The 27150-nt window shown below is 42.0% G+C and overlaps 1 protein-coding gene across 3 annotated transcripts in view; it reads left to right on the top strand.

Moving 5' to 3' along the window:
- Positions 1-27150, top strand: part of LOC133984086 (intermembrane lipid transfer protein VPS13B-like) — a 325432-nt gene that overhangs the window by 163218 nt on the left and 135064 nt on the right. For 2 of the 3 annotated variants that reach the window (XM_062423339.1, XM_062423341.1), the window contains exons 23-31: positions 3399-3633; positions 4834-5051; positions 10482-10685; positions 15830-16001; positions 17923-18037; positions 21452-21518; positions 23558-23830; positions 24073-24229; positions 24566-24680. In XM_062423339.1, coding sequence (XP_062279323.1) covers positions 3399-3633; positions 4834-5051; positions 10482-10685; positions 15830-16001; positions 17923-18037; positions 21452-21518; positions 23558-23830; positions 24073-24229; positions 24566-24680 — 1556 coding nt within the window. The remainder of the gene's footprint in view (positions 1-3398; positions 3634-4833; positions 5052-10481; positions 10686-15829; positions 16002-17922; positions 18038-21451; positions 21519-23557; positions 23831-24072; positions 24230-24565; positions 24681-27150) is intronic. The other variant, XM_062423340.1, reaches the window with a different exon arrangement.

The raw sequence follows: 27150 nt of genomic DNA, 5'->3' as shown, positions 1-27150 counted from the left end.
AATTGTTTCACTATTTTTCCCTCTGTTGTCATCTGTGAGATGTTATCTGTTTATTGTCAGCATTTCAGCGTGTGATGTGGCAAGTCTCTAGCTACCATACACTTGACATCATCTTTGGGTTTTTTTTGTGTTGCCATGGGGAACAACAGCAAAGTCTTAAGCAAACACCATTAAGTGTATTGCATTATGTTTTATTGTACAACCTCACTGCAGCAATTATGAAAATACCTTTTATGGTATGTTCAGATTCTAATCTAGATTTCTGGATACAGCTTCTGGTGGCACAATCCTGTCCAAAGGCACCCCCCTCCCCAAAAGAAGAAAAACAACAACTATATATATAAATAAATAAATAAATAAATAGGCCTTTTGGCTACATTGACATCTCTCTAAATAGTTGTAAACATAATCTAACATAAAAATATCCCATCATTGCATAATAAATGCCCTGTATGGCAAAGAGAATTAAAGCTACATCTCTGCATTCTCCAAAACCGGTTTCCTTTAGTGTTTAAGCAGCATGCACCTTCATCATCCAGCATTCAGTTTAGTGTTTAATATTTTCCATGATTATGTAAAGAAGTCTGACTTCTAAAGTTTGATATATGGTGACAGATGTAGTCAACCATCAGACACAGTATAGGAACTCAAGTAATTAAGGTAACTTTAGTCTGGTCATTTACATTCTATATACAGAAGACAAGCTGTGCTCCGAAATGACTCATTTGAAACAGTAAATGTTGAAAGTGTAACGTCGTTTTCCGTTTGTTATGATTGAACTTAGTGTGTATATTATTATCTGATACGGTAATAGGTTTAAACTTCCACATGTACACAGAGACACACTCGCACGCATACCTTTGAACTACATTTTGCTTTTGATCCTGAATTTAGTCTCGGAATGACCAAAAATCAGTCAATGACAATTTTGATTAGTTTTCATTATTTTAGTACTTAATTATGCAACAATACCAAACATTTGCAGGCTACAGTTTCCCAAATTTGTTTCCATGTGAGTGTAATTTGAATACTTAAAACAAACGAAACAATATTAACTCACATCTCTGGCCTCTGCTAACTTGTAATAAACATTTATATTAGTTTCATTTAAATCATTGTTCCTGGGTTTCCTTATGTGCTTTCATGTTCCTCGTAGTGACGCACCTATTGTTGTATCAGCCAATACCATATTTCAATAAATATTTTTTGATGATTAGAATTAGCCCAAGAAGAAGAAGAATAAGAAGAAATGTGTAATGTGTTTGAGTAAACCAAGATGTCCAGAAGGAGTGCATTAGCTTCAGGCAGTGAGCTCAAGGTGCAGACCAGAGTCACAGTGTTAAACCCGCCGGTTTCCGTGTGTCTGCCTGCTTTACAGCTTAACCCCGCTAAGATCTGCAGCAGACCAGGCAGTGTCAATGGATTTTCTTCCTGCGTGCCGGCTCTTAAAAAGGCCAAAGCCTTATGTGTCAGTGTGCAAAAGTGTTCCGATTTCAAACCCCCCTTTGAAGAGTAATCAAAAGAGGAAGCGGCGTGAGATGAATGTGTAACCGTATCTCTCCGTCTTTCTCGCCTTCTCTTTCTCTCCTATTCTCCATCTCTCTCTCTGTTTTTTTGTCTGTTTCTGCGGTTCTTGCCATCTTTCTTTCGACTCACGTCAAAGCTGGGACAACTGGCCTCCGCACACAGGCCTGTCCATTCCAACAAGTGTGTGTGTGTGTGTGTGTGTGTGTGTGTGTGTGTGTGTGTGTGTGTGTGTGTGTGTGTGTGTGTGTGTGTGTGTGTGTGTGTTTGTGTGTGTGTGTGTGTGTGTGTGTGTATTATTAGGAGATGACTTAAGCTTGAGTGTGTATGCAATTTGGATTTGTTTGTGTATTTTACACTGAACATTTACTACAATATCACTATCATAGCCCCCAGTGGAAATAGAGTTTTTTTTATATACTCCGAGTACCAAACATTCACTCACTGACAGACACACACAGTACTTCTATAACTGTGAGGACTCTCATGAAGATTATGCATTCCATCGAAACTAATATAACTAACTCCAGCCCTTAACCTAAACTGAACACACACACACACACACACACAAACACACACACACACACACACACACACACACACACACACACACACACACACACACACACACACACACACACACACACACACACACACACACACACAGTATCTGACAGCACCTGCTGTCTGCCCCCAGACCCTGTACTCCTCTCCCTTCTGTTAACTGGCCTTTTAAATCTGTGCAAGTGTAATGGAAAAAGACAAAGAAACATTAAAGCCCAGACAGGTTTAACGCTGTTCACACTCTAACCCCAAACTGGCTACTGGTTACTGACCTAATGGCTAGTAAAATTGGCTTTTTCAGACTAAACAGAAATATGTGTAACACAGTGCAGCTGAAATGGGTCTCAAACCCTTAGTTCAAGAATAAACTGTCAAAAGTGCCTGAAGCTGTAAAAGCTGTTCTAGTTGCTTGATATAGAATTTCAAATTTTAAATGGTGTTAAAGGTGCACTATGTAGAATTCAGTGGCGTCTAGCGCAATGGACTTGGCAAAAATGGAATATAGTATTTCATAGGGCTGAGTACCAAACTTCAATACTTTTATGGCATTGACCAAATTGCATTGTGACTAGTGAGTATAAAAAAAATAAATAAATAAATCTTCAGTAGTCATTCAGTACAACATTTTGATACCTAACAGGAGTGGAACTGTCTAGAACATCCCACTGTAGCCTATCAACATAAACAGCAATGGTGGAGGCAGCAACAGTGTCTACAGTGGTGCTGTCACGCTAATATTAGCTTCATTAGCTTCATTTCACCACTTTGAAAGTGACCGTGGTAAATAACTATATTTTTAATGTTACGAAACTGCTAGATGGCATTAAATCTTGCACACTGATCCTTTAAATTGAGATTCAGAATCTCAAATTATATTTTGTAAAGTTATTTGAAGGAAAATCCCACTGTGCAAAGCAGTTATGACACTTAAATACACAATAATAGAACATAGACAGTAGTGGTCATATAACAGACAAAGTTTAGTTTATCATTAGCATCAGGAGAACAGCATGTATGACTTAATGTGGGATGGACTGTTTCCATTTATAAATCAAGGAAAGGTTTATTAAGCATGTTTAGTCTTTTCCAGCAACACCCAGCATTGTGCACACGGTCTTTATTAGGTCCTTTCCACTGCAACCAAAGGCATCTAATATTGGCACAAAGCAGTGCTCCTTGAGCACTTTGCTCATGGACAGCTCATTGAAAACAATTTAAGGAGCCAGAGGCAGATGGTGATCAATGATCAAATGACACTGAATTAATTAAGATGATTTCATGGGTCATTTATTTTTTACTCCCCTGTCCAGTTGGAGGTGCAGCCGTGTTGTGTGTTCCTGCCCAATGACAGCCTCCCCTCCCCGAGCACCATCATCTGCGGTGATATTCCTGGCACTGTGCGTAGCTGGTACCACAACCAGGCTTCCATGCCCGGGACTCTAGTAGTCTGCCTGCCCCAGATCAGTGTCCTCAGTGCTGGGCACAAGTACATGGAACCACTGCAGGAGCTCCCCTTTGTGGTCTCCAAGCCCATCTTGGAGGAAGGTAGGTTTTCATGCTGTATGTATCTTATGAAATCTCAACTTAAATGACTATGATTAAAATGCTGGCAGGAGAACACACACTGGGAACACCAACTGACCCAACGTCTAAAAGACTGATTTGAAGGTTTAAATAAGAAAAAAATGTTAGAGTATAGAAAACAATGATGGTGATAGGTTCATAGGTTAAAAATGGGAGTATTAGTAAGTATATTCAATGGGTGGACAAAATCTACAGAATTAAAAATGAATTTGCTTTTATTAATAATTGAAATAGATGGTTTCATAATAGTAATGGGCTACATAATGGGAATTCATCATCATTACAGCCTTTTCAACACTGAGCAAACCTTTGACCGACTACTACTCATTTACCATGACAAAAGACAAACAAACTTAAGTAGAGCAACTTTGAGAGATAGATCTTGCACATGTGGTGTGCACACCTGGTAGAGTTGACATAAGCAACACCCAGACAGTTGAGTAGTGTTTTCTCTTTAGAAGAAGAAAAATAGGGGGGACCCTCCTTTTTTTTCTCCCAGCTCTCCAATGACATCAGAATTGGGCATACGGATTTCAAAAACGGAGAAGAAAGAAAAACGACAGCAAAAACAGTGACATCAGCAGCCTTGTCAATGTTGCCGTTAAAATTAACAACCCATGGTTTTAGTAATTCATTCCTACGCTTTGAAAAGCTCTTCATCTCTCATTTGTAATGCCCTGGATCAAAGCATCCTGCCCACGGTGCGTTGGAAATGTACTCTTCATGGCCCTGTGCTAGCCAACAACTTACCCTTCCGTCAGATGGTCCTACCAGGGTCGGCAAGTTGACAGTTCAAGTGCTCACAGTGTGGCATATTGTCTCAGACCCACAGATTTCACAATGCTTTACTGGGTGTATGAGGTCCTTTTTGGGACACTTTCTGGTTCGTTTAAATTGACTATGATTGTAAAGGTAAGTGGAAGTCATAATGGAGTTGTTACAATGATTTCTATTCCTGATGTTTTAATTTACTGCCTCTCTTTGTCTTCCTCTCAACTTCACAAATATTTGGCTTGCTCACTTTCTTGCTCAGTCTCTTCACATCCTCCCTACTCTTAATCTCTGCCAATATCTCTCTATTGTACATTTCTCCCACAGTTTCATTCCATTCCCACATTTTTTCACATGGCCCTCTTTTCCCTCTCTTCTATTGACCACCAGGTGATGCCTTCCCATGGACAATAAGCCTGACTCAATTCAGCGCGTACACTCTGCTGGGCCAGCAGCGAAGCCTGAGCCTGCTGGAGCCTATGGGCTGTACGTCCACACTGGCCGTCACATCCCATAAGCTGCAGAGCTGTTCTGAAGGAAGACACTCCTTTGTAGTCTGCCTCCACGTTGATCTGCAGCCCGTCCACGTCAAGTGCTCCAACCCTCAGGTCAGTCAGACAGATCTGCATCTCACAAAGTAGTCATCACAATTACATGTATATTTATACTAATCATCCTCTTATAAACTTTCCTGAAATATGAACCCTGGCAGGAACTGCCTGCCTCCGCAACATTGCTCTGATATAGATTGACTCCGATAAACAAAGTGCCTCATCTTCTTACCTCGTATGATTGTCATGAAAATGGAAGTATAAACAAGAGAGTGTTGCTTTGTTTGTTTTGGTCAGACATTTTCGGGTCTGTGTGAAGGAGAGCAGGGAACCGTAAGCTCATCATCATCATTGTTTTACAGGGTGTTATTATGTTTTGGGGAGAGCATGATGAATATAGACAGATTGGAAACGGAACATGTTTGTCTCCCGGTTAGTTCTCTGTGTTGTTTTTCATTTTGCTGTTACAGCGATATAATGACATCTACATGTACCATTACACATGTTTTGTTTTTTCTCAATTGAATTAGCTCTATTGAATTAGGCTCCTCTCTAAACACTTAATTGGGACGACCTTTCGAGTGGTCTCACTGTTAAATGTCTCCGACCACAGTGATGAGCCATGGTGATATTGAGGGGAATTGGTACCAGAAACCAAATGAAAGGCCTTAATCTGTTGGTGGTGAAAACTTTCCCAGAGATGAAGAGGAGAGCTGGTCGTTTATTGAGGGAAAGTTTCTTTTTATTTTATTTTTCTCTGTTCTTCTTTTCAAATGGAGTGCCTGTGTCTGGCAAAGCTGGGAAGGCTTATTGCGATTATATGAGGAGTCATTATTAGTTTTTGGGTCCAATGAAAACTTCTCTTCTCTTCTCTTCTTTTCTCTTCTCTTCTCTTCTCTTCTCTTCTTTTCTCTTCTCTTCTCTTCTCTTCTCTTCTCTTCTCTTCTCTTCTCTTCTCTTCTCTTCTCTTTTCTTTCAACTGTGATTTCTCTGCTCTTGTGTCCCATCTGTTCACCTCCCCTCTTTCCCTCCTTCCTCTGTGTAAATTTCTGACTCGAGGGGGGTTATAAGCTAATACCAATGCAAGCCATGCAGCAGCCAAGAAGTGCTGCCAGAGCAACCCCACCCCTCCAGAACAAAAGGGACCTCACACTACTTAGTCCTCTTTCTAATTAGCATTGCCATTTGTGGGAATGTATATGGGGATGTCAGTGTGCTGCACAGTTGCTGCCCCATGAGTACCGCCAACACAGTTAGATGAGAAGGCATGCTGAGGGGTGTAGAGAAAGGGAGGAGTTTGGGTGGTGGAGCTGCATGTCATTTTGAGAGATTCATATAATTAACTCTGTACATACTTGATTAATGTTTATACTGCATGTAATATAACCAGACATTTCTATTGTACATGCTATTTATCTGATTCTGTTCATATTTACATCATATTAAGTATATATGGTAACATACTGATATAGCTGCTTTACATTTTCTTTATGGTTTTGTAATGTGTTTTTATTTTGTATATAACACTCATCTGGTGTAACGCAAACCTGTATTTATTTCTACTGATTCTTACTGTGTGCAATGACAATACAAGTTGTACCAAATCTAATCATACGTACATAAAGAAGAGTGAAAGATTGGCCTCCACACTGCATTTTTATGACATTAAATCAGATTTTCCAAAATATGCAATGGATTACCTCATGGCACAAACGAAGGTATTCTTGAGCCCCTTTCAGACATGCAACTTATTACATTAATGTGATGGCAATTTAACATGTCGATCTCATTACTGAATAAGTGCCCGAGTTACTTTCAGTTAAAAAAAATCTTACTGAGTCAGACCAAACATTTTCATATCACTTTCTGAACTGAATGCTGTCAGAGTAATGCAAAGACTACAACAGCACACGGTTAAACCTGCACAGAGGGCCCATTAACATAACTGTAATACATGAATTATCTCAGTCATCGACTCTTATGAACAAATGCCCTGTCATTCATTGCATATTTAACTTTCTCACTAATATATGAACGACAAAAAGCCATCACTCAGACAGAGAGATGAAACCATCAGTGTTACATATTGCGTGTCTAAATAGGGATTTGAAACTGGGATCAAACAGGATTTTTATCATGGGATTTGTGGTTTTAATGTTAAAAAGCAAGAAATGCATGTACACTTGTGTGATTTTGTCTCTGGTAGTGTACATATGCTACAATGAATTTGAGAGTCTCAGAAAATATATGGGTATAACTGTAGGTAATATTAGAGGCGGGTTTAATGTCTTTGAAAGGGTGAGAAAAGGAGCTAAGGGAACTAAATGAGGAATAAGTAGGAGTAAAAGAGTGCGAGTAAAAAAGAGACTGGTGCCTTCAGTGACACATTAGCCTGCTCACACATGAAATGAATGAGCGAATATAGTTGCTCATCTTTGATGCATGTTTCCAAAACATGTTCATTTCATCTCAAGACAGAACTCTCAAAGTGAACTGTCACATCCTGGAACAGAGCAGGACACGGACGCACGCACGCACACACACACACACACACACACACACACACACACACACACACACACACAGACACACAAACACAAACACTTTCGGGGACATTAACCACTGAACCAAAAATCAGTCTTTTCCTAATTGAAGACATGGTTTTGTCCCTAATTTCACAAGCTGTCCCTAATTAACTGGTCCTACGTCTGAAATTTGGCCCTGACAGTGGCTTATGACAGAGCCCATACACAGACACACACCTTGTAGCAGTAGAGTTACTCACTATCAGTTCTGGTTACAGAGTGTAAAAAGTTCTTCTGTTGTTTGAATAGAGTCATGGTCACAGTACGTGGCAGTGACTGTTGGAATTGTCCAACAGCAACATTCACTATTATACTAATGAGAGTCATAAATGTGTTATTAATGTTAAGCTGTAAACAAACCATTCATGTAATAGTGATCACATCAAACTTGCATATGTGTGCCTGTAGTGTAGTAAATGTGTCTCTAATCTAAGTCTGTGTGAGTGTGTCAGTGTGAATGATGTATGTGGGTTTGAAGGATGGAGTTAGTAGCAACAGTCAAAGGTTAGCTGCAGGACTTTGACCTTATCAGGACCACCTTGAAATCCGCAGCCCCACATTCACTCACACCTCGAAAAGTTGTCTCTTACCTTTGACACATAACTGCACAACTTTTCAAATAACATACACAACACACACGTATCTGTGCACATGTACACACTTACCACACATACACTACAACATGTCAGTTTTGTGAAGTTCCTATATAAACTGTGCTTAGATAAAGGCACAAGAACACTCACCATCTGCATGCTCTCCCGTCTTTCATCTGTGTGTTTTTATGAATGGCTGTGGCAGCCTCTGTTCAGTCTCCAGTTTGTACTACTGCAGCCTAGCAGGCCTCCTGATCTACAGATGACAGGTCTTTGGAGAACCCGGCCCTCCAAATGTTCTGCTCACTTCCACAACTGTAAGCGTGAGAGTGTTTGTACGAGTGTGTGGCCCAACCTGCCCACTGGCCAGACGAGCAGTAGCTGATCTGAACTAACTGACCCTACTTTCCACTAAGCTGGGATATCATGAGCAGGGTATAAACATAGAGTGGAGCAAATGAGAGAAGGGAGAGAGAGAGAGAGAGAGATGAAGGTGATGTGAAAAGAAGGACAGAGTGGTGGGGTTGGGGAAGAAAGACTAAGATAAATATAAAGGGTGGATGAAAGGAATTCGGTGACGGTGAGGGTGCTAAAAGTCTCATCATAAGACTCAGCTCCATGCTCTGCTATAAACAGAGGTCACTTAACAACCCCGTCACCTATCCTTCACCTCACCCTCCTTGTTCTCACCCTTTGCCTTTTTCTCCTGAACTCGACATTCTTCCCTCTCTTCCTCCACATCTGCTACTGAGTGCAGTAGGCCTTGTTGTGCTTGGTTGGACTTCCAGGCACCAGACTCTCAGAGAAGGGAGAAGGGAGCGTGGAGCCGTACCTCTCCTTGCCTGCAGTGCAGTTTGGTTTGAGTATGGCAGACAGCTGTTGGCCCTGTCCCTGGACGGCTGCTGGATCGGCGTTAGCAGCTCTTCCTGGACATGTTTGAAATGGCCCAGCTGTAATGTATTGTGCTGCTTTTCATTTGATTTATGCTTATTTATGGAAGGCCTCCCTGTAATGTGTGTGCTAACAGGCGTGCATGTGTGCGAGTGAGCAGCAGAGATTAAAAATGTGTTTGGAGGAAGGCTGTTTTGCGTGCGTGCGTGTTTGCGTGCGTGTGTGTGTGTTCGTGTGTCTGTGCACCTTCACTTTTGAGGGACCCTCAGTGGTAGGGTGGTCGGGGAGGAGGGGGAGGGGGGGGATTTGTTGGCTGCAGAAGCGAAGCATTTGAAATCCAGAAATTAGCTCACTGTGAAAGAGCGTCGCATTTCTCCCTTTCTTTCCCTCTCTCTCTCTCTTTCTCTCTCTCCTCTAAAGAACACTGAGTGAATGCATGAATAACTGAAAGCATCACATCACATTCCCCTGCCTTCCCCTCATGTTTTCCACTCTTGTTTTTGGCTTTGTTGTTGTTTAAAGCTAAGGCCCCTTTTCATGTGAGCACATGATAAATAGTTGAGCACGCTTGACGCCAAACCTTCAGTTTTTCCTAACCGCGGTGAGTTTTTCAGGGGAAATTGATGACACAACACAACTTTCCTGTGTAGGTTTCTTTGCGATTTCTGTTGTTATGGATAACAAATTTGTACAGTGGAGCACGTGTGCTAGCATGCTGTCCCTCTGCAATGATTGCACGCCGAGCAGGAACATGAACGCAAAAGTTTTTACATCACTTTTGTGAAATGAGGCCTCTCAGAATGACGGAGTGCAAAGTCTAAAAGAGCGTTAAGTTGGAGAAAGACATGGAAATGGATAGTCGTCCATTTCTGGCTAATATTTCTTCCTCCTCTCTTTCATTCTCTCTCAGCTTTAACTAGGTTTAGTGTCACATAACTACAGAGCTGCCAAGCCAAATCATGGTAATGGCCTCACAAGTCAGAACTGCATGAAAACTCCCCAATGCAGCTGTTTGAGTCAGACCTTGGCTAAAACACATTTGAATCTGGTTATTAAGACTACTCATGGTGTGTTAGGTTTATCTTTTAAGTCACTCAGTTGGCACAGGAGACATTTATTTAAAGCGTGTCCAGCTGGGTTGCCACGGTCAATTTTGGGTTGCAAGGCTATGTCTTATTTGTGGATGATGAGATATAGTAGCTTTGTATATGAATCACTTGTTCTTTAACAAGAAAGAAAAACAAGAACTGACACGAGAATTCTGCTTCAAAGTTTTCTCTTACATTATATATTTTTCCAAGAACTATGATCTTTTGATTTTAATCCTAATAAATATGAAGTATGCAATTCTTAAATACTTATCCATCAGTGTGACTTAAAGTACAGTAAGTTTCTTCTTTGCCTCTGCCACGCTCCAGGTTCAGCTGTTGTACGAGCTCCTGCTCAGTTGGACCTCCACGTGGGCTCGCCTCCAGAGGCATGGCATCCTGCGTCAGACTTCCAACATCCCAGAACCCCCTGCCGGTGCTGCTCCGTCCTCCCCAGTGCGCAGCAGTGCTGGCACCGCCCTCCCGGACACCAGCACCTGCAGCCCCTCTGCAGATTTTGGCTCCCCCACCGAGGTTTGTTGCACTCAGCTACACATTTCTTTTTGTCTCAGAGGTTTTGGCCTGTTTCTATTCTTTCATTGTTTCTTGATTATTTGTATGGAGGCAAGTCTGGGATTAGATGAAAATGATGACTCTGCACATTTGAGCTGAAGGTTTTATACATCTGCAGGCCAACACGTTGCACCATAACTACGAATGGATCATGTAATTGGACTTATGTTACTCTTGCTTTGGAATGGTTCACTATTTCATCTGTTCATTTGTGTACTTATTGATTCATCTATGTGCTGTTATTGCTCCTTTATGTCACACAGCACAGTATCAGCCACTTATGAACTTTATTTGTCATTACTAATGTGTGCTTCTGGCATCGCTCCTTTCATATTGTGCTATTTGATTAATAAGAGACGTTACTCTTACTATACCCTGCCAGCACTCATAGCACTAAGGTGCTATGAGTCATGCAATAACACATGCTATTTAAGCCTTTGTTGTATACATAGTTCAGCTGCTGATTTATGATTTTAAGAACAAATATTGTATTTTTTATTGTTTTGAGTTGTTGAGTCAGTACGAACACATGCAATTTGTCTAAAAAAAACTGTTTTGTTTGGAGAGTATTTTCAGAGTTGGGAAAAATCACATCAGCGCTCGTGTTTCTTACATTATTTCTTCTTACCCAGGGCAGATACTCCCGATAGACGGAGAGCTCTGTTTGATTCGTGTAAGCTGGTCCTTGATTGAGTATAAACCTGCCTCTTAATTTGGGGAAAACAATAACCTGTATTTACATTTTTCGTTCCGATAAAATATCAAACCCAGAGAGCGAAGTATGAAGTGCAGCAGTGCGTGCAGGCATGTGCAAAGCCAGTGGAAAAATTATAGTCAGAGTTTTTGGGGGACGACAACAAATGTTGAGTGTTATTTCTCCTCTCGTTCCTAGGTGATGCTTATCTCAGGCTGAAACAATGTGGCAGTGCTTTTTTTTTTTCCCCCTCCTGTCTAGAACAGTAGCAGCAACAGTGACTAACTCGGGATCCATGGCCTCGGGAACTTTGCCTCCAGGGGTCCTGTGTGTAGTATGCGTGTGTTCGTAAGAGAAAAATTCGATGCATGAAAAATAATGGTTTCGAAGAGTGTTTGTGTTGTAAAGCAGTGGCAAGTAGCCCAGGGTTTAAGGCTCTTTGACCACAAGGCCCTGTCAGCAATGCAAGGGCCCCCTGAGACCACAGCAACACCATCATACCACCCTGAGAGGCAATAAAGTATGTCTGCGTGAGCACATATACACACAGAAAAAAAAAAGTGTTTCATATGTCACTGTGCATTTGTGTCTGCATTTGTTTCCGTGCGATCAACATGCGTGTGCGTCATTTGCGGACCCGTGGAAGTGGCAGCAGTTCAGTACGGCAGTGAAGGCCTTATGGTATAGAGCGTCTATAACAAGGCCACAGAGGCCCCTGACAGCCCACTTGTCACTGTTTACCTAAGTACAAACACTGGTAGAAGTGTTTAGTCCTGTGGGAGGCTGGGTGATTGAGCAAGAATGTAGGAGCTGTTTTGATAAGTCTCAGCAGTAGTGGCAGCAGTCTCTCTCTCCCCCCCAACAACCACGCTGCCCCCACCCTCCTGCTCCCTGCTCTGGTTCCTCAACTGCATCCACACACTACAGCACATGAGCACACCCTTTACCAACAGCCCCTTCCAAAACTTTTACTCCCCCGTCCGCTGTAGAATTAAAGAAATAATCTGACAGTTTCATATAAATGTCTTCTGCTTGTATATTTAAATTAGTATAACATGGTATTTATTAAACAGGGTTTCCCTTAGTATTTCTTTCCTTCTTCTGGTTTCTCCACTTATACCCTTTAATTATAATTATAATAATTTTCCTCTTATGTTAATTCCAACATTTGAATCTGACCGTAGCCCGAAACCAAAACCTGACTACCACCAGCGATAATGACTCCCGCCATGACATTTCATTTATATAAAGGAATAAGAAATGATGTCAGAACCTGATGGGAACTGCCACGTGTAAAGCTCCCATTCTGTTTTTGTGCTTCCTCCATCTCTGTCAATATTTATCTTTTCATTCTTTCTTTTTCCTCCGCCCATCCCTCCATCTTTGTGTTATTGCATCTCTCCCACTTCACTTCCTTCTCCTCTTACTACATCTCTCTTATCCCCCACTCTCTCCCTCTATCATTTCCTTCTTTAATCTTTTATCTCTCAACTTTTTTATTTTATTTGTATTCCTCCACCTGTGTCTAAACCCTTCTCTCTTTCCTGTCTTCCCTCGCCGTCTGTCCTTTCCTCCATCTTTCTCTGACACTTCCCAGCCTGCTGTTGTCTTCCAGTGTTTGGGTCTCTCTGATGAGCAAAGACAAACTCTGCAGAGAAAATAAACCCGGATCCTCAGCCCGTTTATAGCACAGAGGCCTAGGAATTAAACTGTATACTTTACAACTTGGCTTGTAGAGGTGTGGGAAAATAGCTCCCTCTTAGAACGTGTGTGTCTCTGTGTGTGTGTGTGTGAGTGTTTGGGGCCCCAATCTGGCAGCTCAGGAACGTGGCAGAGCCCACCTCTACCAACACCAAAACCACCACATCTGTTTTTCAAGGCCCTCACCTTGCTGAGAGGAGCGGGGGCGTTTTTTTATACAATGATAAAAACAACAACTTCAACTTTGGCAAATGATGAAAACACTTTCAGAGTATCATCTTAACAATGTCTGAAGATAATTCTGTTTGTATTTTTTCATGACTTTAATACAAACATTGATGACCTTCCCTTTAATATGCAGTCTTTTTTTCTTTTGCTCTTACTTTTTGATCCCATCTGCTTAAAAAAAACACCATTACTCTAAATATGATGTCCTGTTTTACGCATTTCCATGTGATTGATTCTGAAAAATTGCAAAATTTTCAGAATCTGGTGAGAACTTTGTTTCTTTAATTTAAATGTTTAATTTGATCTCGGATTCCAGATACCCATTAAAATGTCTTGAATGTCTTTGTTTTGCTTTTCCAAAAAAAAATTAGATATCTTGGATTTTGACATAACAGTTTAAATCAAATGCACTTAATATGCTTTTGTTTGTTTTCTTATGTTTGAAGCTGTTCACATTTGGCGAAGTCCTTCAGTTGAGATTTAAAATTGATTTAAAAACAATTGTGTAACTCAAAAAAATGCTGCAATGTCATTCCATTTCTAATTTGTTTTTATTCGTACTCCAGCAAAATCAGCCTGTTTGAGATTGAGAGTTTAAAAGTGACAGCGGTGGTTCTGGCTGGGAAGCAGGGGTAGTCGGGTGTCCGATGCTCCAGCGTAACCACGCTACAGTACACAGTGGTCTGAACTTCCCACAGCGCCAGCGGCTGGCTCCTGTTTCCACACATGACATTACAGAGCCTAATCCTACCGACTGGCCAGAACTGTAAACTAAACAGTTCTAACCACACACACAGACACACAGACACACACACACACACACAGACACACACTCGCAGAGTGCTATGTTTTGACTCCAGCTCAACAATAATTAGTCCCCAAATGGCAGTTGACACTAGAATATCTCTCATTGAGACTGACTGAACACCATTACTACTGAGCTCATATTACTCACTGCCAGTCAATGTTATTACATACACATAGACACACACACGCACGTGATTCAATGTTGTTATACTTGTGGTATCTCTATTGATATGTACAGTTTTTAAGTTCATCACATTAAGGGGTATGAAGCTGTATATTTTCTTATATACTGTATATAGATACAGCCATATGATATAACATAGGACTGTAATTCCCCTGCGTACAGAGCTTGGGGCCTAAATTCATCCTTGTACTTCTGGTGCATTCCTCAATTTGTTTATTTTTTATCTGATATATTTTAAATCTAAATACTTCCTAGGGAAAAAAAGCCTGAAAAGATATGTTCACTTTTTTTTTATCCCAAGAGCAAATGCTGTTCACAGAGCACATGTTTCTCATCAGTTGGTAGTGGCCCCCATACACTGTAATGTTGAATCTATTTTTAAATCGGCATAATCCTTAATTTATTTATATGATTGTCATCTGTTGTTATTGAGCTCTGTTGTCAGTCACCCTCAACTGCGTGATTAAATTAAATTTGCAAATTAGCGTGGGGCCCTCATCCTTCTCCTCCCCCCTCTGCTGTGGAATGGAGGACATAGTTTCCTCATCTGGATCCTCTTTAAGACACTGTAATCAGCCCAGCAGCTGTGGGCTTTCTAATTGAGATAGTTGATAACCTCCTCACCAACCACAGCCAGGCTCGATAACCATGACACAATCTGTCATTACGGCGCTGCGATGGGAAGAGCTGTGGAAAAAGTGAAAACCCTGCGATGCCCCATGCTGCAAATTGCCATATTGTTTGTTTGCAAGATTTTCACTTTCCGAGTCAGCAAGGCAGATACATGTTTGGAAAACAGATTTATCAGGAAGACAGAGAGAGGAATAAAAAATAAAAAAATGTCCCCAGTGCTGTCATCCTCTGCGCCTTGCCAAACCCCTAGTAATGAGATGAGAGCTCACAGAAGGCAGCCTCCTCTGCCGCATCCTGCTTGCCTCTCCACCTCACCCCCCCCACCACCACCACCACCACCCCGCCTCCGGTCTTCACTTCCCATTCTCTCCCAGGCTGCAAGACGTGTGTGTCCCGGTGCACTTGAGTGAAAGCAGGCCGTGTGGGTGCTGGTGGCTTAGTTTGGGGTTAACACCAGTGACAGCCACACAATGGTCCTTTTCCCCCTACATCGCTCAGCTCCGAGTAGCTCTGCTCACCAGACACTGATGTCATCTATACGGCAAAAAGACTCAGAAGCGGGCGGTTGCTTTATTATGGCTACATGCGCATTGACGACACTTTCCGACATGCCTGCACATTTACCAAACACATGGTTGGATACACACACAAACAAATACATAAACTAACAGATGCGAGACAAATATGCCAGTTTTAAGGCAAATTTTGTAATTGTGTGCATGTTCTTCGCACGTGTCGTTTCTTATGTTGGTGTGTTTCAGTTCTCACGTCTTACTAAGTCAAATTTGAGGCCTTTATCTTGAGGCTCACATCATGGCTTGCTACCCTGTTTAAACAGACCCTGTTTTGGCTCCCTAGGGTGACTCTGTGCCAGCCGGAGACGACAGTCCATTCGCCGACACTGTGACTCTGGAGCAGAAGACTAGCAGCATCGGTGGCACCAGTGGGAAGGTCAGCCTTTGGATGCAGTGGATGTTACCCAAGGTCACTGTCAAATTGTTTGCTCCTGACCCAACTGCCAAAAAGACAGGTACCACACCCATGATATAATACTCACTGGTCTTTTTTTAATTATTCAAGCCTTGTGTCTCTGTGGCTGAGTGATAATACACAGCAGTGTTCAAACATCTGATTTGCTGCTCTAAACCCATGATGTAAGGTCTCTGCGCATTATGTTCATGTCAGCAGCAAAAGCAATGTGGAATAAATATAATAACTGGGATAGCGTGATTAATGGCAATAACTGTGTCCGAATAAGCTTTATTATCTGTTATAAAATTTGATCTCTGATAAATCTGTGTAATAAGACAATACGGTACACTTTCAAATGTAGACTAGGACTAGATTTGTCAGCATGTAGTGTCAAAGATTGCAGGAAGCTATTCAGTTTTAACAGTCTTGTTGTATCAACACTTAAAGTGATCGCCCCCCCCCCCTGCTTTCCAGCAGCAGCTGGAGAGAAGGAGGGATGGAGGGAAAGACAAATAAATAAACGGGTGATGAATCCCAAGCGAACTGCCTCATGTCCCCTTTAGATTTACTGGGGCGATGAAAGGCTAGATTTACCTTTAATTGGTGCCTGTAATATTTAGCATCTGCCAACCAGATCACCCAGCTTAACGTCTTTAATAGTGGAAACGGAATGTTTTGGAGGACCTCACAGAGATGGTTTGACTTAGGGACATCCTAACTAGGCATTATTTTGGATTTTGTCTTAATACGTGCCATCTGAGTTGCAAGATGAACTTACACCAGATTTTCTGTATGCAATGCATTAGGCTTGTTATTGAAAACAATTTTGCACATAGGATATTAGCAGAATTGTATGTATGCAAATAGTAGATGCCTAATATCACAAAATACACTCAAAGAGATAAGCGAACCACAGAGATGACTGCAGACAATCTGCTATGATGTAATATGTTTTTCAGCTGCAAAAGGAAATAAGATTCTCGTCTCTCCAGAGAAATGGAAAAACATTCTAGAGGTATTGGTTCTTGGGTATAGTGTTATGCTATTATGTGTTGGAAGATTAGAGGTAGAAATTCAAGCATGATTCTCCAGAGGTTCTACTTAAGACACAAATCAGTGGTACACTTTCCTTCTTTTAAGATGAACCATTTAAGAGAAGGGACTAAGGATTTCCAGTACTCTTTCAGGTTGAGTTTACAGCTCATACATCAATATCTACACTGCGTACGGAGACTATGAGTTTTTCTGAGTATCTTACAACTCGGGGAGAGTTCTTTCCACACAGTATCCACAATAAAGCTGACAAGCCTTGTGTTTCAATATTAATAAGCCATTAGGAACCTCTGTGTTTCTCCGAATCACCACAAGGCAACAGTACAACAACAACAACCATAGTTTCACATGCTTGAAGTCCATTTTCCCAAGCTAGACTGTGACTGGGGGACTTTCTCAGTGGAAACAATGAGAGAGACAGTTAAGCTCACAGGCTCAATACAAAGTTAATCAGTCCATCTAGAGTATAAAGCTTACTCACTTTGCCGGCAGTGGGTGGGTTTGTTTGCACACAAGGTGTACTGAGGAGTGCGCACGCAGTGCATTTATATAAATACACTGCCAGGAAGGTCTGTATGAACATTCAGTATTGGGTAAACACACGCACACAAACACACGCACACACACAAATTCTACTCATTGTGGAAGGTTGAGGGCGTTTATTCATCATATTCATCAGACAAGATCTTTTGCCTTCTTTCCCCTCTTTTTCAGTACAACTCTTTAAATGTTTGCCAAGTACTAGGGAAGCCATGCGGCATGCTTAAACAAAAACAGAGGCAGACACTCATGGCATTTGCAGTGTTACAAACTGAGGATTCACGCACAATTAAGCTGCCTAATGAATGTATGTCTTTCCACTGTGGTCCACTTACAGTAATAACCTGAAAATGCTAAAAACATAATTTTCTGTTATTTTCTTTCAGAAATCTGTGTCGTCAGTGAACTTGAAGACCTGAGTGCCTCAGTAGATGTCCAAGATGTTTACACGAAGATCAAATGTAAAGTTGGCAGCTTCAATATCGACCACTACAGATGCAGGTAGAGTATGTCTAGTACAAGTCTATTTAAATACATGTACATATACAATATGCTGGTTTTTGCTAAACTTCAGTCAGCTTTATATATGAAACATCACGTATAATATTTCAATCTTGTATTCTACACAGGTTTTCAATGTGTAAGCTTTGACTGTCACTCTTTTAAGTATGCCATGTTATTGTGCCCTGTTCTACTGCAGTGATTCATGACCTCCGACTGGAAAATTGGCAGCACCATCCATTTGTCTTAATGAATCAACTTCTAATAATTGCGCAACATTTGTGCTACATTTGGAGGGAAACCTACCTAATGTCATGTTTCAATGGTACATCATTGGTCTCTGTAACCACCAGGTCACCCTGCTGGCCCAATACACTTGCACTACACACACACACACACACACACACACACACACACACACACACACACACACAGTCTATACACACACCCACCCACACACACACACACACTGTCTTTACCACCAATACCACTAACACTTTGTCTGTTACCACTTCTGCTTATAGGGGTGATTTTTCGGATTATCACCCCAGCGTCATCGTCTTTCCAGGCAGCTGTTGCGGCGGTAACCACAGACTAACAGGCAGACAGACACACACACAGACACGCAGATAGACAGACAGATGGACCAAAAGACTGGATGGACCAGTTGAATGGGCTCTCTGGGTTGGCCCAACTCTGACTCACAGAGCAGAGGAGTTCAGTCCGTCAGTCATTTTCTTTCTGCCTGCGGTGTCTGAATCAATTCACAGAAACATTAACACATTGTTAGTGGAGGAAAACCACTGGGCGATGTTCCACTGCATCCTTATGGTAATCTTTCTCCACGTCAAGTTCCAGTCAAAATTGGGTAATTTGGCTCCGGGCTCTTAATTTATGAAAGCACATACGGCAACACAATGAAACTGAAGCTGTGACTAAAGGTTTCGGGGGTTTTTTTTGTTTGTTTTGTTTTCCAATGTCCCACACACTCTTAAATCCTTATTTTTCTCTCTTATTTCCTCCTCCTTGCCTTGATCACATACCTCTGTGATGGAGTCAGCAGCTCCGAGCGTGCACTGTGTACGTGCCTGAGGTCTCGTTCTGTTGGGAAGAGACCACTTAGCAGGAGGCAATTCCCCCTGTCTCGGTCTGAAGAGATAATGAAACAATGTTCTACCGATCCAGCATGTTGCATCCAGCGAACCGGAGTATGTTTTTGTGCGTTTCCAAGTCCGTATGCCTACATGCACGTGTAGATACGTTCCTACAGTATAAGTGCGTCCTTCTCTGATCGAGCCAGACGGTGAAAGGGAGATAAGACGTTCCTGGGCCCTGCGCCCATATTGAACCCCATCATTAGCAATCAATGCTTGCACCACTGATATGATAATGGATATTAGTTCTGATTTGCCAGATTTTTCAAATCACCTTAGCTGGGTCATAAGCATGTCAGCACAGGTCAGAGAGATGACTGCCTTGGCTTTTGAACCTCACTATCTAGACCTCCCTGTTTCTCCATCACCAGTTGATTTATATCCTGTCAGGACACGTGTGTTACATACAGTTTGCGGTATCACCTTCAAGCCAGGACAATGTCAGTTGTTGGACCGTTTTCGAGCATGAAGGTGTCGCAGGTCATTATATCATACTGCTCTGCTCTCCACAGGTGTGTGCCCAATTGCTTCTGAGACAGAGCCAACCGTAATCTCTTTAGTAGACCTCTACGCCTTCCCAAGTAGATAATGGGTCAATTTTCTCATTTCTAGGTTATTTCAGTTTAATGTGCATTTAACAACACGGTCTCAACGCACTTTTAACCAACCAAAGCTCTGGCAGGCAGAAGCACTCCATCATCCAAGCCAGGTTACAGTCATGGCTGTTTAGGACACAATGAAGGACCTCTGGGCTCCTGGCCCACGCTAATCTGTATCATCCACATATACAAGAGAGCCCACAGGGTTTGGAGTCCATATTAATCATTCTGAACAGATAATTGCGAGGTATTTCAGCACCCAGCCCAGGTTATTTGTGTGGAGTGGGTCAGATTAAATCAAGCTTGACAGAGAAAATGTCTCATCTGGCCTTCTCTATCTCACTGCTGGAAAATGAATGGAAAGTTAGATAGGGCAGGCAAATATGGGAGGTAAATATGTACAGTAATTGAATCTCTGATCGTATCAAAATAAGAGGAAGACAAGAAAGGGTGAATGAGGGAAGGAGAATGACAGAGAGGGAGGCCCAGGGGATATAAAATAGGTGGGTGTAGGTGTGAAGCTCCAACGTGGAGCAGAGGAGGGGAATGAAAGGGGACATAGAAGCCAGGAAGAGGTGACGGTGTGATTGGTTATGAGACTCTTTAGGTGGGTGTTTCCTGTCCGGTGGGATGTTCCGAAAACTAGAAAACCTCTTTCCTAGCAACGGCGCTCCTTGAACTGTTCCGAAACACAAAGGAGCCCCCCCCAGGGGAGGACGGCCGGTGACACTTCAGCCGTATTCACTCCAAGGAGCCGCTCACACAAATTGAAGCTGATGTTTTCCAGCTGTTACACAAATGGCTGGGAGTGAGGGATGAAGGGATGCGAGCAGAGCGAGAGGGAGAGGGAGAGAAAAGAGAGGGATGATGAGAGAGATGGAGATCTGTGGGGGGTCCATATATATATTAGTCAATCTCACAGCTGGGAGAGCAGAGATTACAAAGAGATATTCACATGCACACGCACACACAAATGATAACAATTCATGAAAGACATGAGCACACATATACACTCACTAGTAGGCCAACTTTTCACTTATTGAGCTCCTGGTGTCCTGGTGGTACGTAATAGAGACACGGGGGGCAAGCTGCGTGAGAGGGTGGTGTAAAAGAAATTGTGCAGATGGTGTTGAACCATTTCCATTGTGTTAATGAGTTGTGCATGATCTGGCATCCTACAGCGAATGTAATAACACTGCACACGTATACATTATGTGTGTGTATGTGCGGATTTACTGTTTTGTGTGTTTTCATGTTAACATCTTTTGATTTTCACTTTACAGGTGCTTTCTGCTCCTTATGGATGACCACAACAATAAATGGAAATCCAATAATGTGCTTCACATTATTTATGTTTAGATCCCCCCCCCCCCCCCCCCCCCCCATTAAATACATGTCTTGTATTTTTTAATAACACCTCAGTCTGGATCTTAAATTCACGTACATACAGTACATTACATACTTTAACTATATCCATTGCATGTCTCCAGGCTTCTAAAAGTTTGATTAATAATGTTACTATCAGCCTGTGTTTCATTTATCTAAAAGCTATTTTGTAACTACAGTACTATTGCCATTAAAGAGATATCATCAGTCCCTGGCACAGCAGTATAAGTAGTCCCAGATGCCCAATTTAAGCTTGGCCTTGTGTGTCTCTCCAGGCCAGGGCATGGCTGGCATTCTGGCCACTATGAAGGACTCATTCTGCAGTGCAAGGAGACAGCCGTGGTGAGGCCTCTGCCTGTCCCAGAGCAGCCATAGCAGCATTAGGCCTATACACACACTGTGCCTCTGCTATTCTGGTCCTAATCATGGTTCTTCATCTCTGCTCATGCTGGACAGACAGGAAAATAAAGGAAGATTGTTTTTGGCCACAACCGAGGGTGTCCACACATTGCAGCATTGTGATACACCCCTAAAATGTTGATGAAATTACAAATAAATTGACAGCACTACTTTCCCCTGTCTCTCCAGTGGCTCTAATTGTTCATGTAATTGAGCCAATGAAATCTGATGGCAACCGTTTTTCTTTTGTGTGTGTGAGGGGGAGGAGACTAAGACTTCTCATGTTGATTAAATTTCATCTGGTGATGGTCTTATACTGGTGCTGAATTCCAAAGGCACATTTACAGTAAGGATGCCTGCATACGTGCTGCAGAGAGCAGAGTTTACATTATTTGAGCAGTTTATTTAAACAATGAAAACTGCACACTTGATGAAATAATTTGAACATTTTTGTTAAGTGTTTTTCTCTGTATTTATCTTGTGTTAGAAGTCCTGGATTTCAAGTACCTTTAAATTCTACTATTTTTCACTCAAATTACTGCTCAACCCAGAACTAAACAACTGCTTTAGTCTTCTTATCTCTGAGATAGTATAAGACCATGACAACATTTCAGCTGGTTCAAGCTGGTGCAACTTCTCTTTTGGTTTTAATCAATTTACTCTCAATTTAATTTTTTCTAAAAAATTTCTTGCTTTCTATCTTTTTTCTTTCCTCTCTATTTCTTCTTCTACTTTCTGTCTGAATACTTGTAATTACCTTCTCTGCCCCTGTTTGGGACCCTCTGTGTATCTACTTTCTCTCTCTATCTCTCTCTCTCCTCCTTCCCTCTACTCACCTCCAGTATGGAGGAGGGTGTTCGGAGCTCGGGCAGCTGTGGAGGAGTGGTCCTGTCTTGCACTGACAAGCTGAACAGACGCACTGTGTTGGTTCGACCCGTCAGCAAGCAAGACTCTTTCAGCCACTTTTCTGGCTTTTTCCCTCCTGTAAGAATACAGATCTTCTTCTTTGTAGTTGGTTCTGCTTAAGCTCCATCAACAGTGGCTTCAAATGTGCAGTGTGCTCCTCAGAGATGTTTTACAGGCCAGTGCTTTGATTTGGTCCCTAATAATTATACTTTTGCTTTGGAAATTTCCACCAGTGCTAAACTATAATCACAAATTAATAAAATCAATCACATAAAAGGCCTCCATTGCTGGTTATGCAACACACTCTGAGGAATGTACTCTAAACTTGAATATTGATCAATTAAATTATTACTTATTAACAGCTAGTCCACTGTTACTTGGTGTTTCTGCAGACTTTCTTTTAATCAAGTTAGACATTATTTCCTTTTATTTAATTTATATTTCAGTAATTGTCACTTTAATGGGTATATCAGTGATTGGATTGGAGATCTGGCTTTTCTGAAAAATCCTCAATAAGCATTTAAGTTCAGCCCCGCAAGAATATATACAGATAAAATGTATGCATCTCATTAAGGGGCTTGAGTTGCATCTCCAGTCTAAATTACTGCACTGAATACAGTTTGAAAAAAATCTGCTTTAGAATCTTTTTTTTGCTGGTAGCTTCAGCTTGGCTGGCACTTTTAGAGTTCTGTATGGTAATAGGGTGGGTTGTTTTTCTTGGTGGAGATTAAGTCTTGTCCTGAAATCCAAGTGGAAATTTAGATCTCGTTTATTTGCGCAATTTCAAAAGAAGCATTGCTCAATTTTAGAAAATTGCTTTTCTAAAATGATCTGTATTGAATAAATCATTTCTAAATTTCCCTTTGTAAAGCCAGATTTCTTTTTATGAAAAAGAAAGAAAGAAATGTGCCTCAATGTATTTATATCACTAAATCTTGATTTGTTATTTTTAACCAGACTTAACCCTCTTCCAAGAAATCAGGCCAAAATAATACTGAGCAAAGTTTCTTTCTGGTATTGCTCTGTGTGATGATTTCTATCGTCACAGTGATTTGTTCTATCTCACCACTGTCCAGACGGCAGCTAAAGTCCTGGAGGGTTCTCACCAGCAGCACGGCTTTCTGTCCATCACCTACACGCAAGCTGTCACCAAAAATGTCCGTCACAAACTAACCACCCGGCCTGAGCGGCCAACACGCAGCGGTGCTACCACTGCCAGTCAGCGGGTGACCACTGATCTTCTGGCTGACAGCTCACCTCAGTACCTGAGAGAAATCCTGCTGACAGCTCAGCCCTTTGATGTTCTGCTGTCCTGCCCCTTACTGGCCACTGTAGCAGGAGTCTTTCAGGTAGGAAAAAAATCTGTCTGTCAGTCTGTTATTCCAGTGCAGTATGTCAAGATTTCAGCCACATGCTGATTCAAATACAAAGCAGCTGAAAACATTTACCTAAACTCTCTCATTTTTAATGCAGTTTTGTATGCTACTCTCTGGTGAGGATGGCGAATCTGCCATGAAAACAAGCACCAACAAACATGTATTATTTGTACTTTTATATAAACTTCATTTTGACATTTTCAATGTATTTTCAGGCCACAGTACCAAGACGCTACAGAGAGCGTGGGAAGTCAGCAGGCCAGCCAATGAGAAGCCACACGCTGACGTCTCGGTGTTTGCCTCTCATCTACATCAACACCAGTGTGATCAGGGTCTTCTGCCCTGCAGCCCAAGACAAACATACAGCATCAGGTTAGAGAACTTTTTTGAACACACACTTGTGAACACACATGGAAAGTTTTACGGCAATTGGACAGTATTATGTCACAGGCTATGTTTTGGATTCTTCGAGTCTGTGGGCCTCTATGAAAGACACTGTCATGGCCGACCAGACATAGCAGAGCCACCACATTAGTATGCAGAGACATTTTCTAAGAGAAATAACTGAGGTTCTAAAGAACCAACCGCAGTTATACACACTCCTACAGATCATTAAATCATTGTTTTGTCTGCTTCTTGTAATGACTAATAGTCATAAAACTGTACCGAAAAAGGCTCTATAAAGCTGCGTTTGTGTTTTTGTGCCAGCAGATCCCCATATGAAAAAAGAAGACACCCTGGTACTGAAGCTGGGTTCCCTCAGCATGGCTCCTCAAGCAGATAACCCCCTGACCCGCACTGTGCTGCGAAAAGACATCTACCAGTAAGACAAACTCTCTTTTCACAACAGCTTCCCTGTTAAATTGTTTTAATGGGTTTTTGTGGTAGAAAGAAATATTGATATTTACTGTTTTCCATATAAAAGCCATTTTAAAGTCCACCATTGATGGCTCGGTTTTAGTGAGATATTTACAGGATGTCTTATGACAATTTAAAGAAAAATACAGTATAACCAGCAAATTCATGCAGAATAATCAAGCTTCACAATTCTTAGTTATTTTGCTTGCATAGCAGGCTGATTTAAAAACAACTGCGTAAATTCAAACCTTGACTATTTTTCTGTTTCTTCTGTATGCACTTGCTGGCATACTCTATGTACAGTATATATTCAGTTTTTCTAACACAAGATGATGTGCAAGACATTGATCATTTATCTATCACAGCGTTATCACATTCTGTCTTCAAGACACACACACACACATTACAGGTACTACAAAACCTGTATGTTGGCCACAGTTCATTAATGGTGCCACTCAAATTTGTCTGACTTCAACTTACACTCCATAAAACCTGTTGTGAGGCAAGTGTTTTTGGTGTCTGTGTGTGTGTGTGTCCGGGATGGGTGTGTGTATGTATGTGTCTGTGCTCGGGTACACATCTGTGTGTCCTCTTGATGTTTGCTGTCTCAATGGAGGATTTTTTTTTTTTAGAACAGAGCAACTGACAGCGCCACATAGTGGTTAATAAACCCAAGCAATGACAAAGAGCAATGAGTGACACCTTGGGGGTCCGCCGGGCCCTCCAGCTGAAACACAAGACTGTTGACACAAGCCCCCCATGCCATATGGATCAAAGCTGCTAGGCAGGAAAAATCTGGACTTCTGAGGGAAATAGCTCCGCGAAAAACACATTTCCCTGCTATAGGCAGCTAAGAGAATCTGGATTGTGTCATAGCTGCCTCGAAACCGCAGCCTCACAGCGTGTGTGTGTGTGTGTGTGAGAGCATTTGTGTGAATGGGCAGATATGGAGCTGGCAAACACATGTAATGAGGGAGATAAAAGTGGTGCCTAATGCTTTGTGCAGCTGCAAGTGAGATGTGAGCTGACACAAGACGTGAAGTGGAGAAAAAGGAGGAAAAAAAGGAAGGTGGACAACAAAAGGAGAGGAGAGCCACTTTATCCTTCACTGCTGCCTTCAGTTGGTGGAAGTGTCATGAGCAGGGAGATTGCATGGAGCAGGGAGGCAGAGGGGGTCTAGGCCTTCGGGCATGTTTGACAATCTGTAACCATGAAGGCAAGATGGAGAGAAATACCACACTCTGTCCAACATTGCCCAAATTTCTTCCAGAGTACCCAAGCTATGTCCCTCACAGTCTTTCATTTAGTTGTTTGATGTAGTGGAGCAAGGATGGTATTGATCAGTAACCATAGCTACTGTTTTGCAGGGACTTGTGGGGGTATTTTTTTTCCCCTTCCCAGTTTCACACAGTGTACTGCGCTAGGATGTTTGCTGTTTGTTTTGGTGCAAGTTAGTACCGCTAATGGGATGAAACTACTCAGTTTCCATGGAAACTGTGCCCACATTTATTTTGTTGACATGTTGGCCATGTTGTTATCATGTCAGATGATAAATGATGATCTTGCGGGTATGGAAAGTAATCTGGAGTTTTTCTCAGACTTTCACCCCAAAAACCAGTTCGACCAGCCATGCAATTTCACCCCATATTGGCCAGTAATGTTCTGCCTGTGGTAGTTAGAGGACTGGTGGCTCTGTGGCTATGGTGCCCACATCTACTCATAGACATAGATGGCCTCGCACAAAGCTCCACCCTGGCCTGTGCACACACACACACACACACACACACACACACACACACACACACACACACACACACACACACACACACACCCACACCCACACACACACGCACACACACACGCATGTGCCCATGCAGTCCTCCACACGCACACATGCATATAATATACACAGCAAGACACACATATACTCACAAACACATCAACCTACCTACACTCAGTAATGCATTCACACCCAAATGCCACACACACACCCACAAAAATACACATACGCGTACACTGCCTCAAACACTAGCAGCTGGCAGAGCCGTGCGCACAAACACACCAACATTCAATCACCCCTTAACCTCTACACACAGAAGCCAAGAGTCACCACTTCCCTCTCTGCAGTGAAACCCAGGAATTATGTCAAACCACTCTCTGTGTTCATTCTTCCAGTCTCTAACCATGCATCATCCTCACCACCTTTCCTGTTCGCATCTGCCCTCCAATTTAAGATGATCACACTTCTGAGTCACATGATTGATAACCCTGAGATCAGGGAACTCATTGACATACCGTTAGCGAGCGCTGTGATGCGCTTTATCTGCGCGGAATTCGACTCCGTGTGGCCCCCCCAAGTCATATAGAGAAAGTCACAGTGAGAGTCTGTAATCATGCAAACCGAAGTGTGTTTACAGTCTATAACCAACTGCGGC

The sequence above is a fragment of the Scomber scombrus genome, chromosome 7 (assembly GCF_963691925.1).
Source record: "Scomber scombrus chromosome 7, fScoSco1.1, whole genome shotgun sequence".
In the NCBI taxonomy this organism is placed as follows: domain Eukaryota; kingdom Metazoa; phylum Chordata; class Actinopteri; order Scombriformes; family Scombridae; genus Scomber; species Scomber scombrus.
The sequence above is the reverse complement of the archived record's forward strand: the minus strand, read 5'-3'. Positions and strand labels throughout refer to the sequence as shown.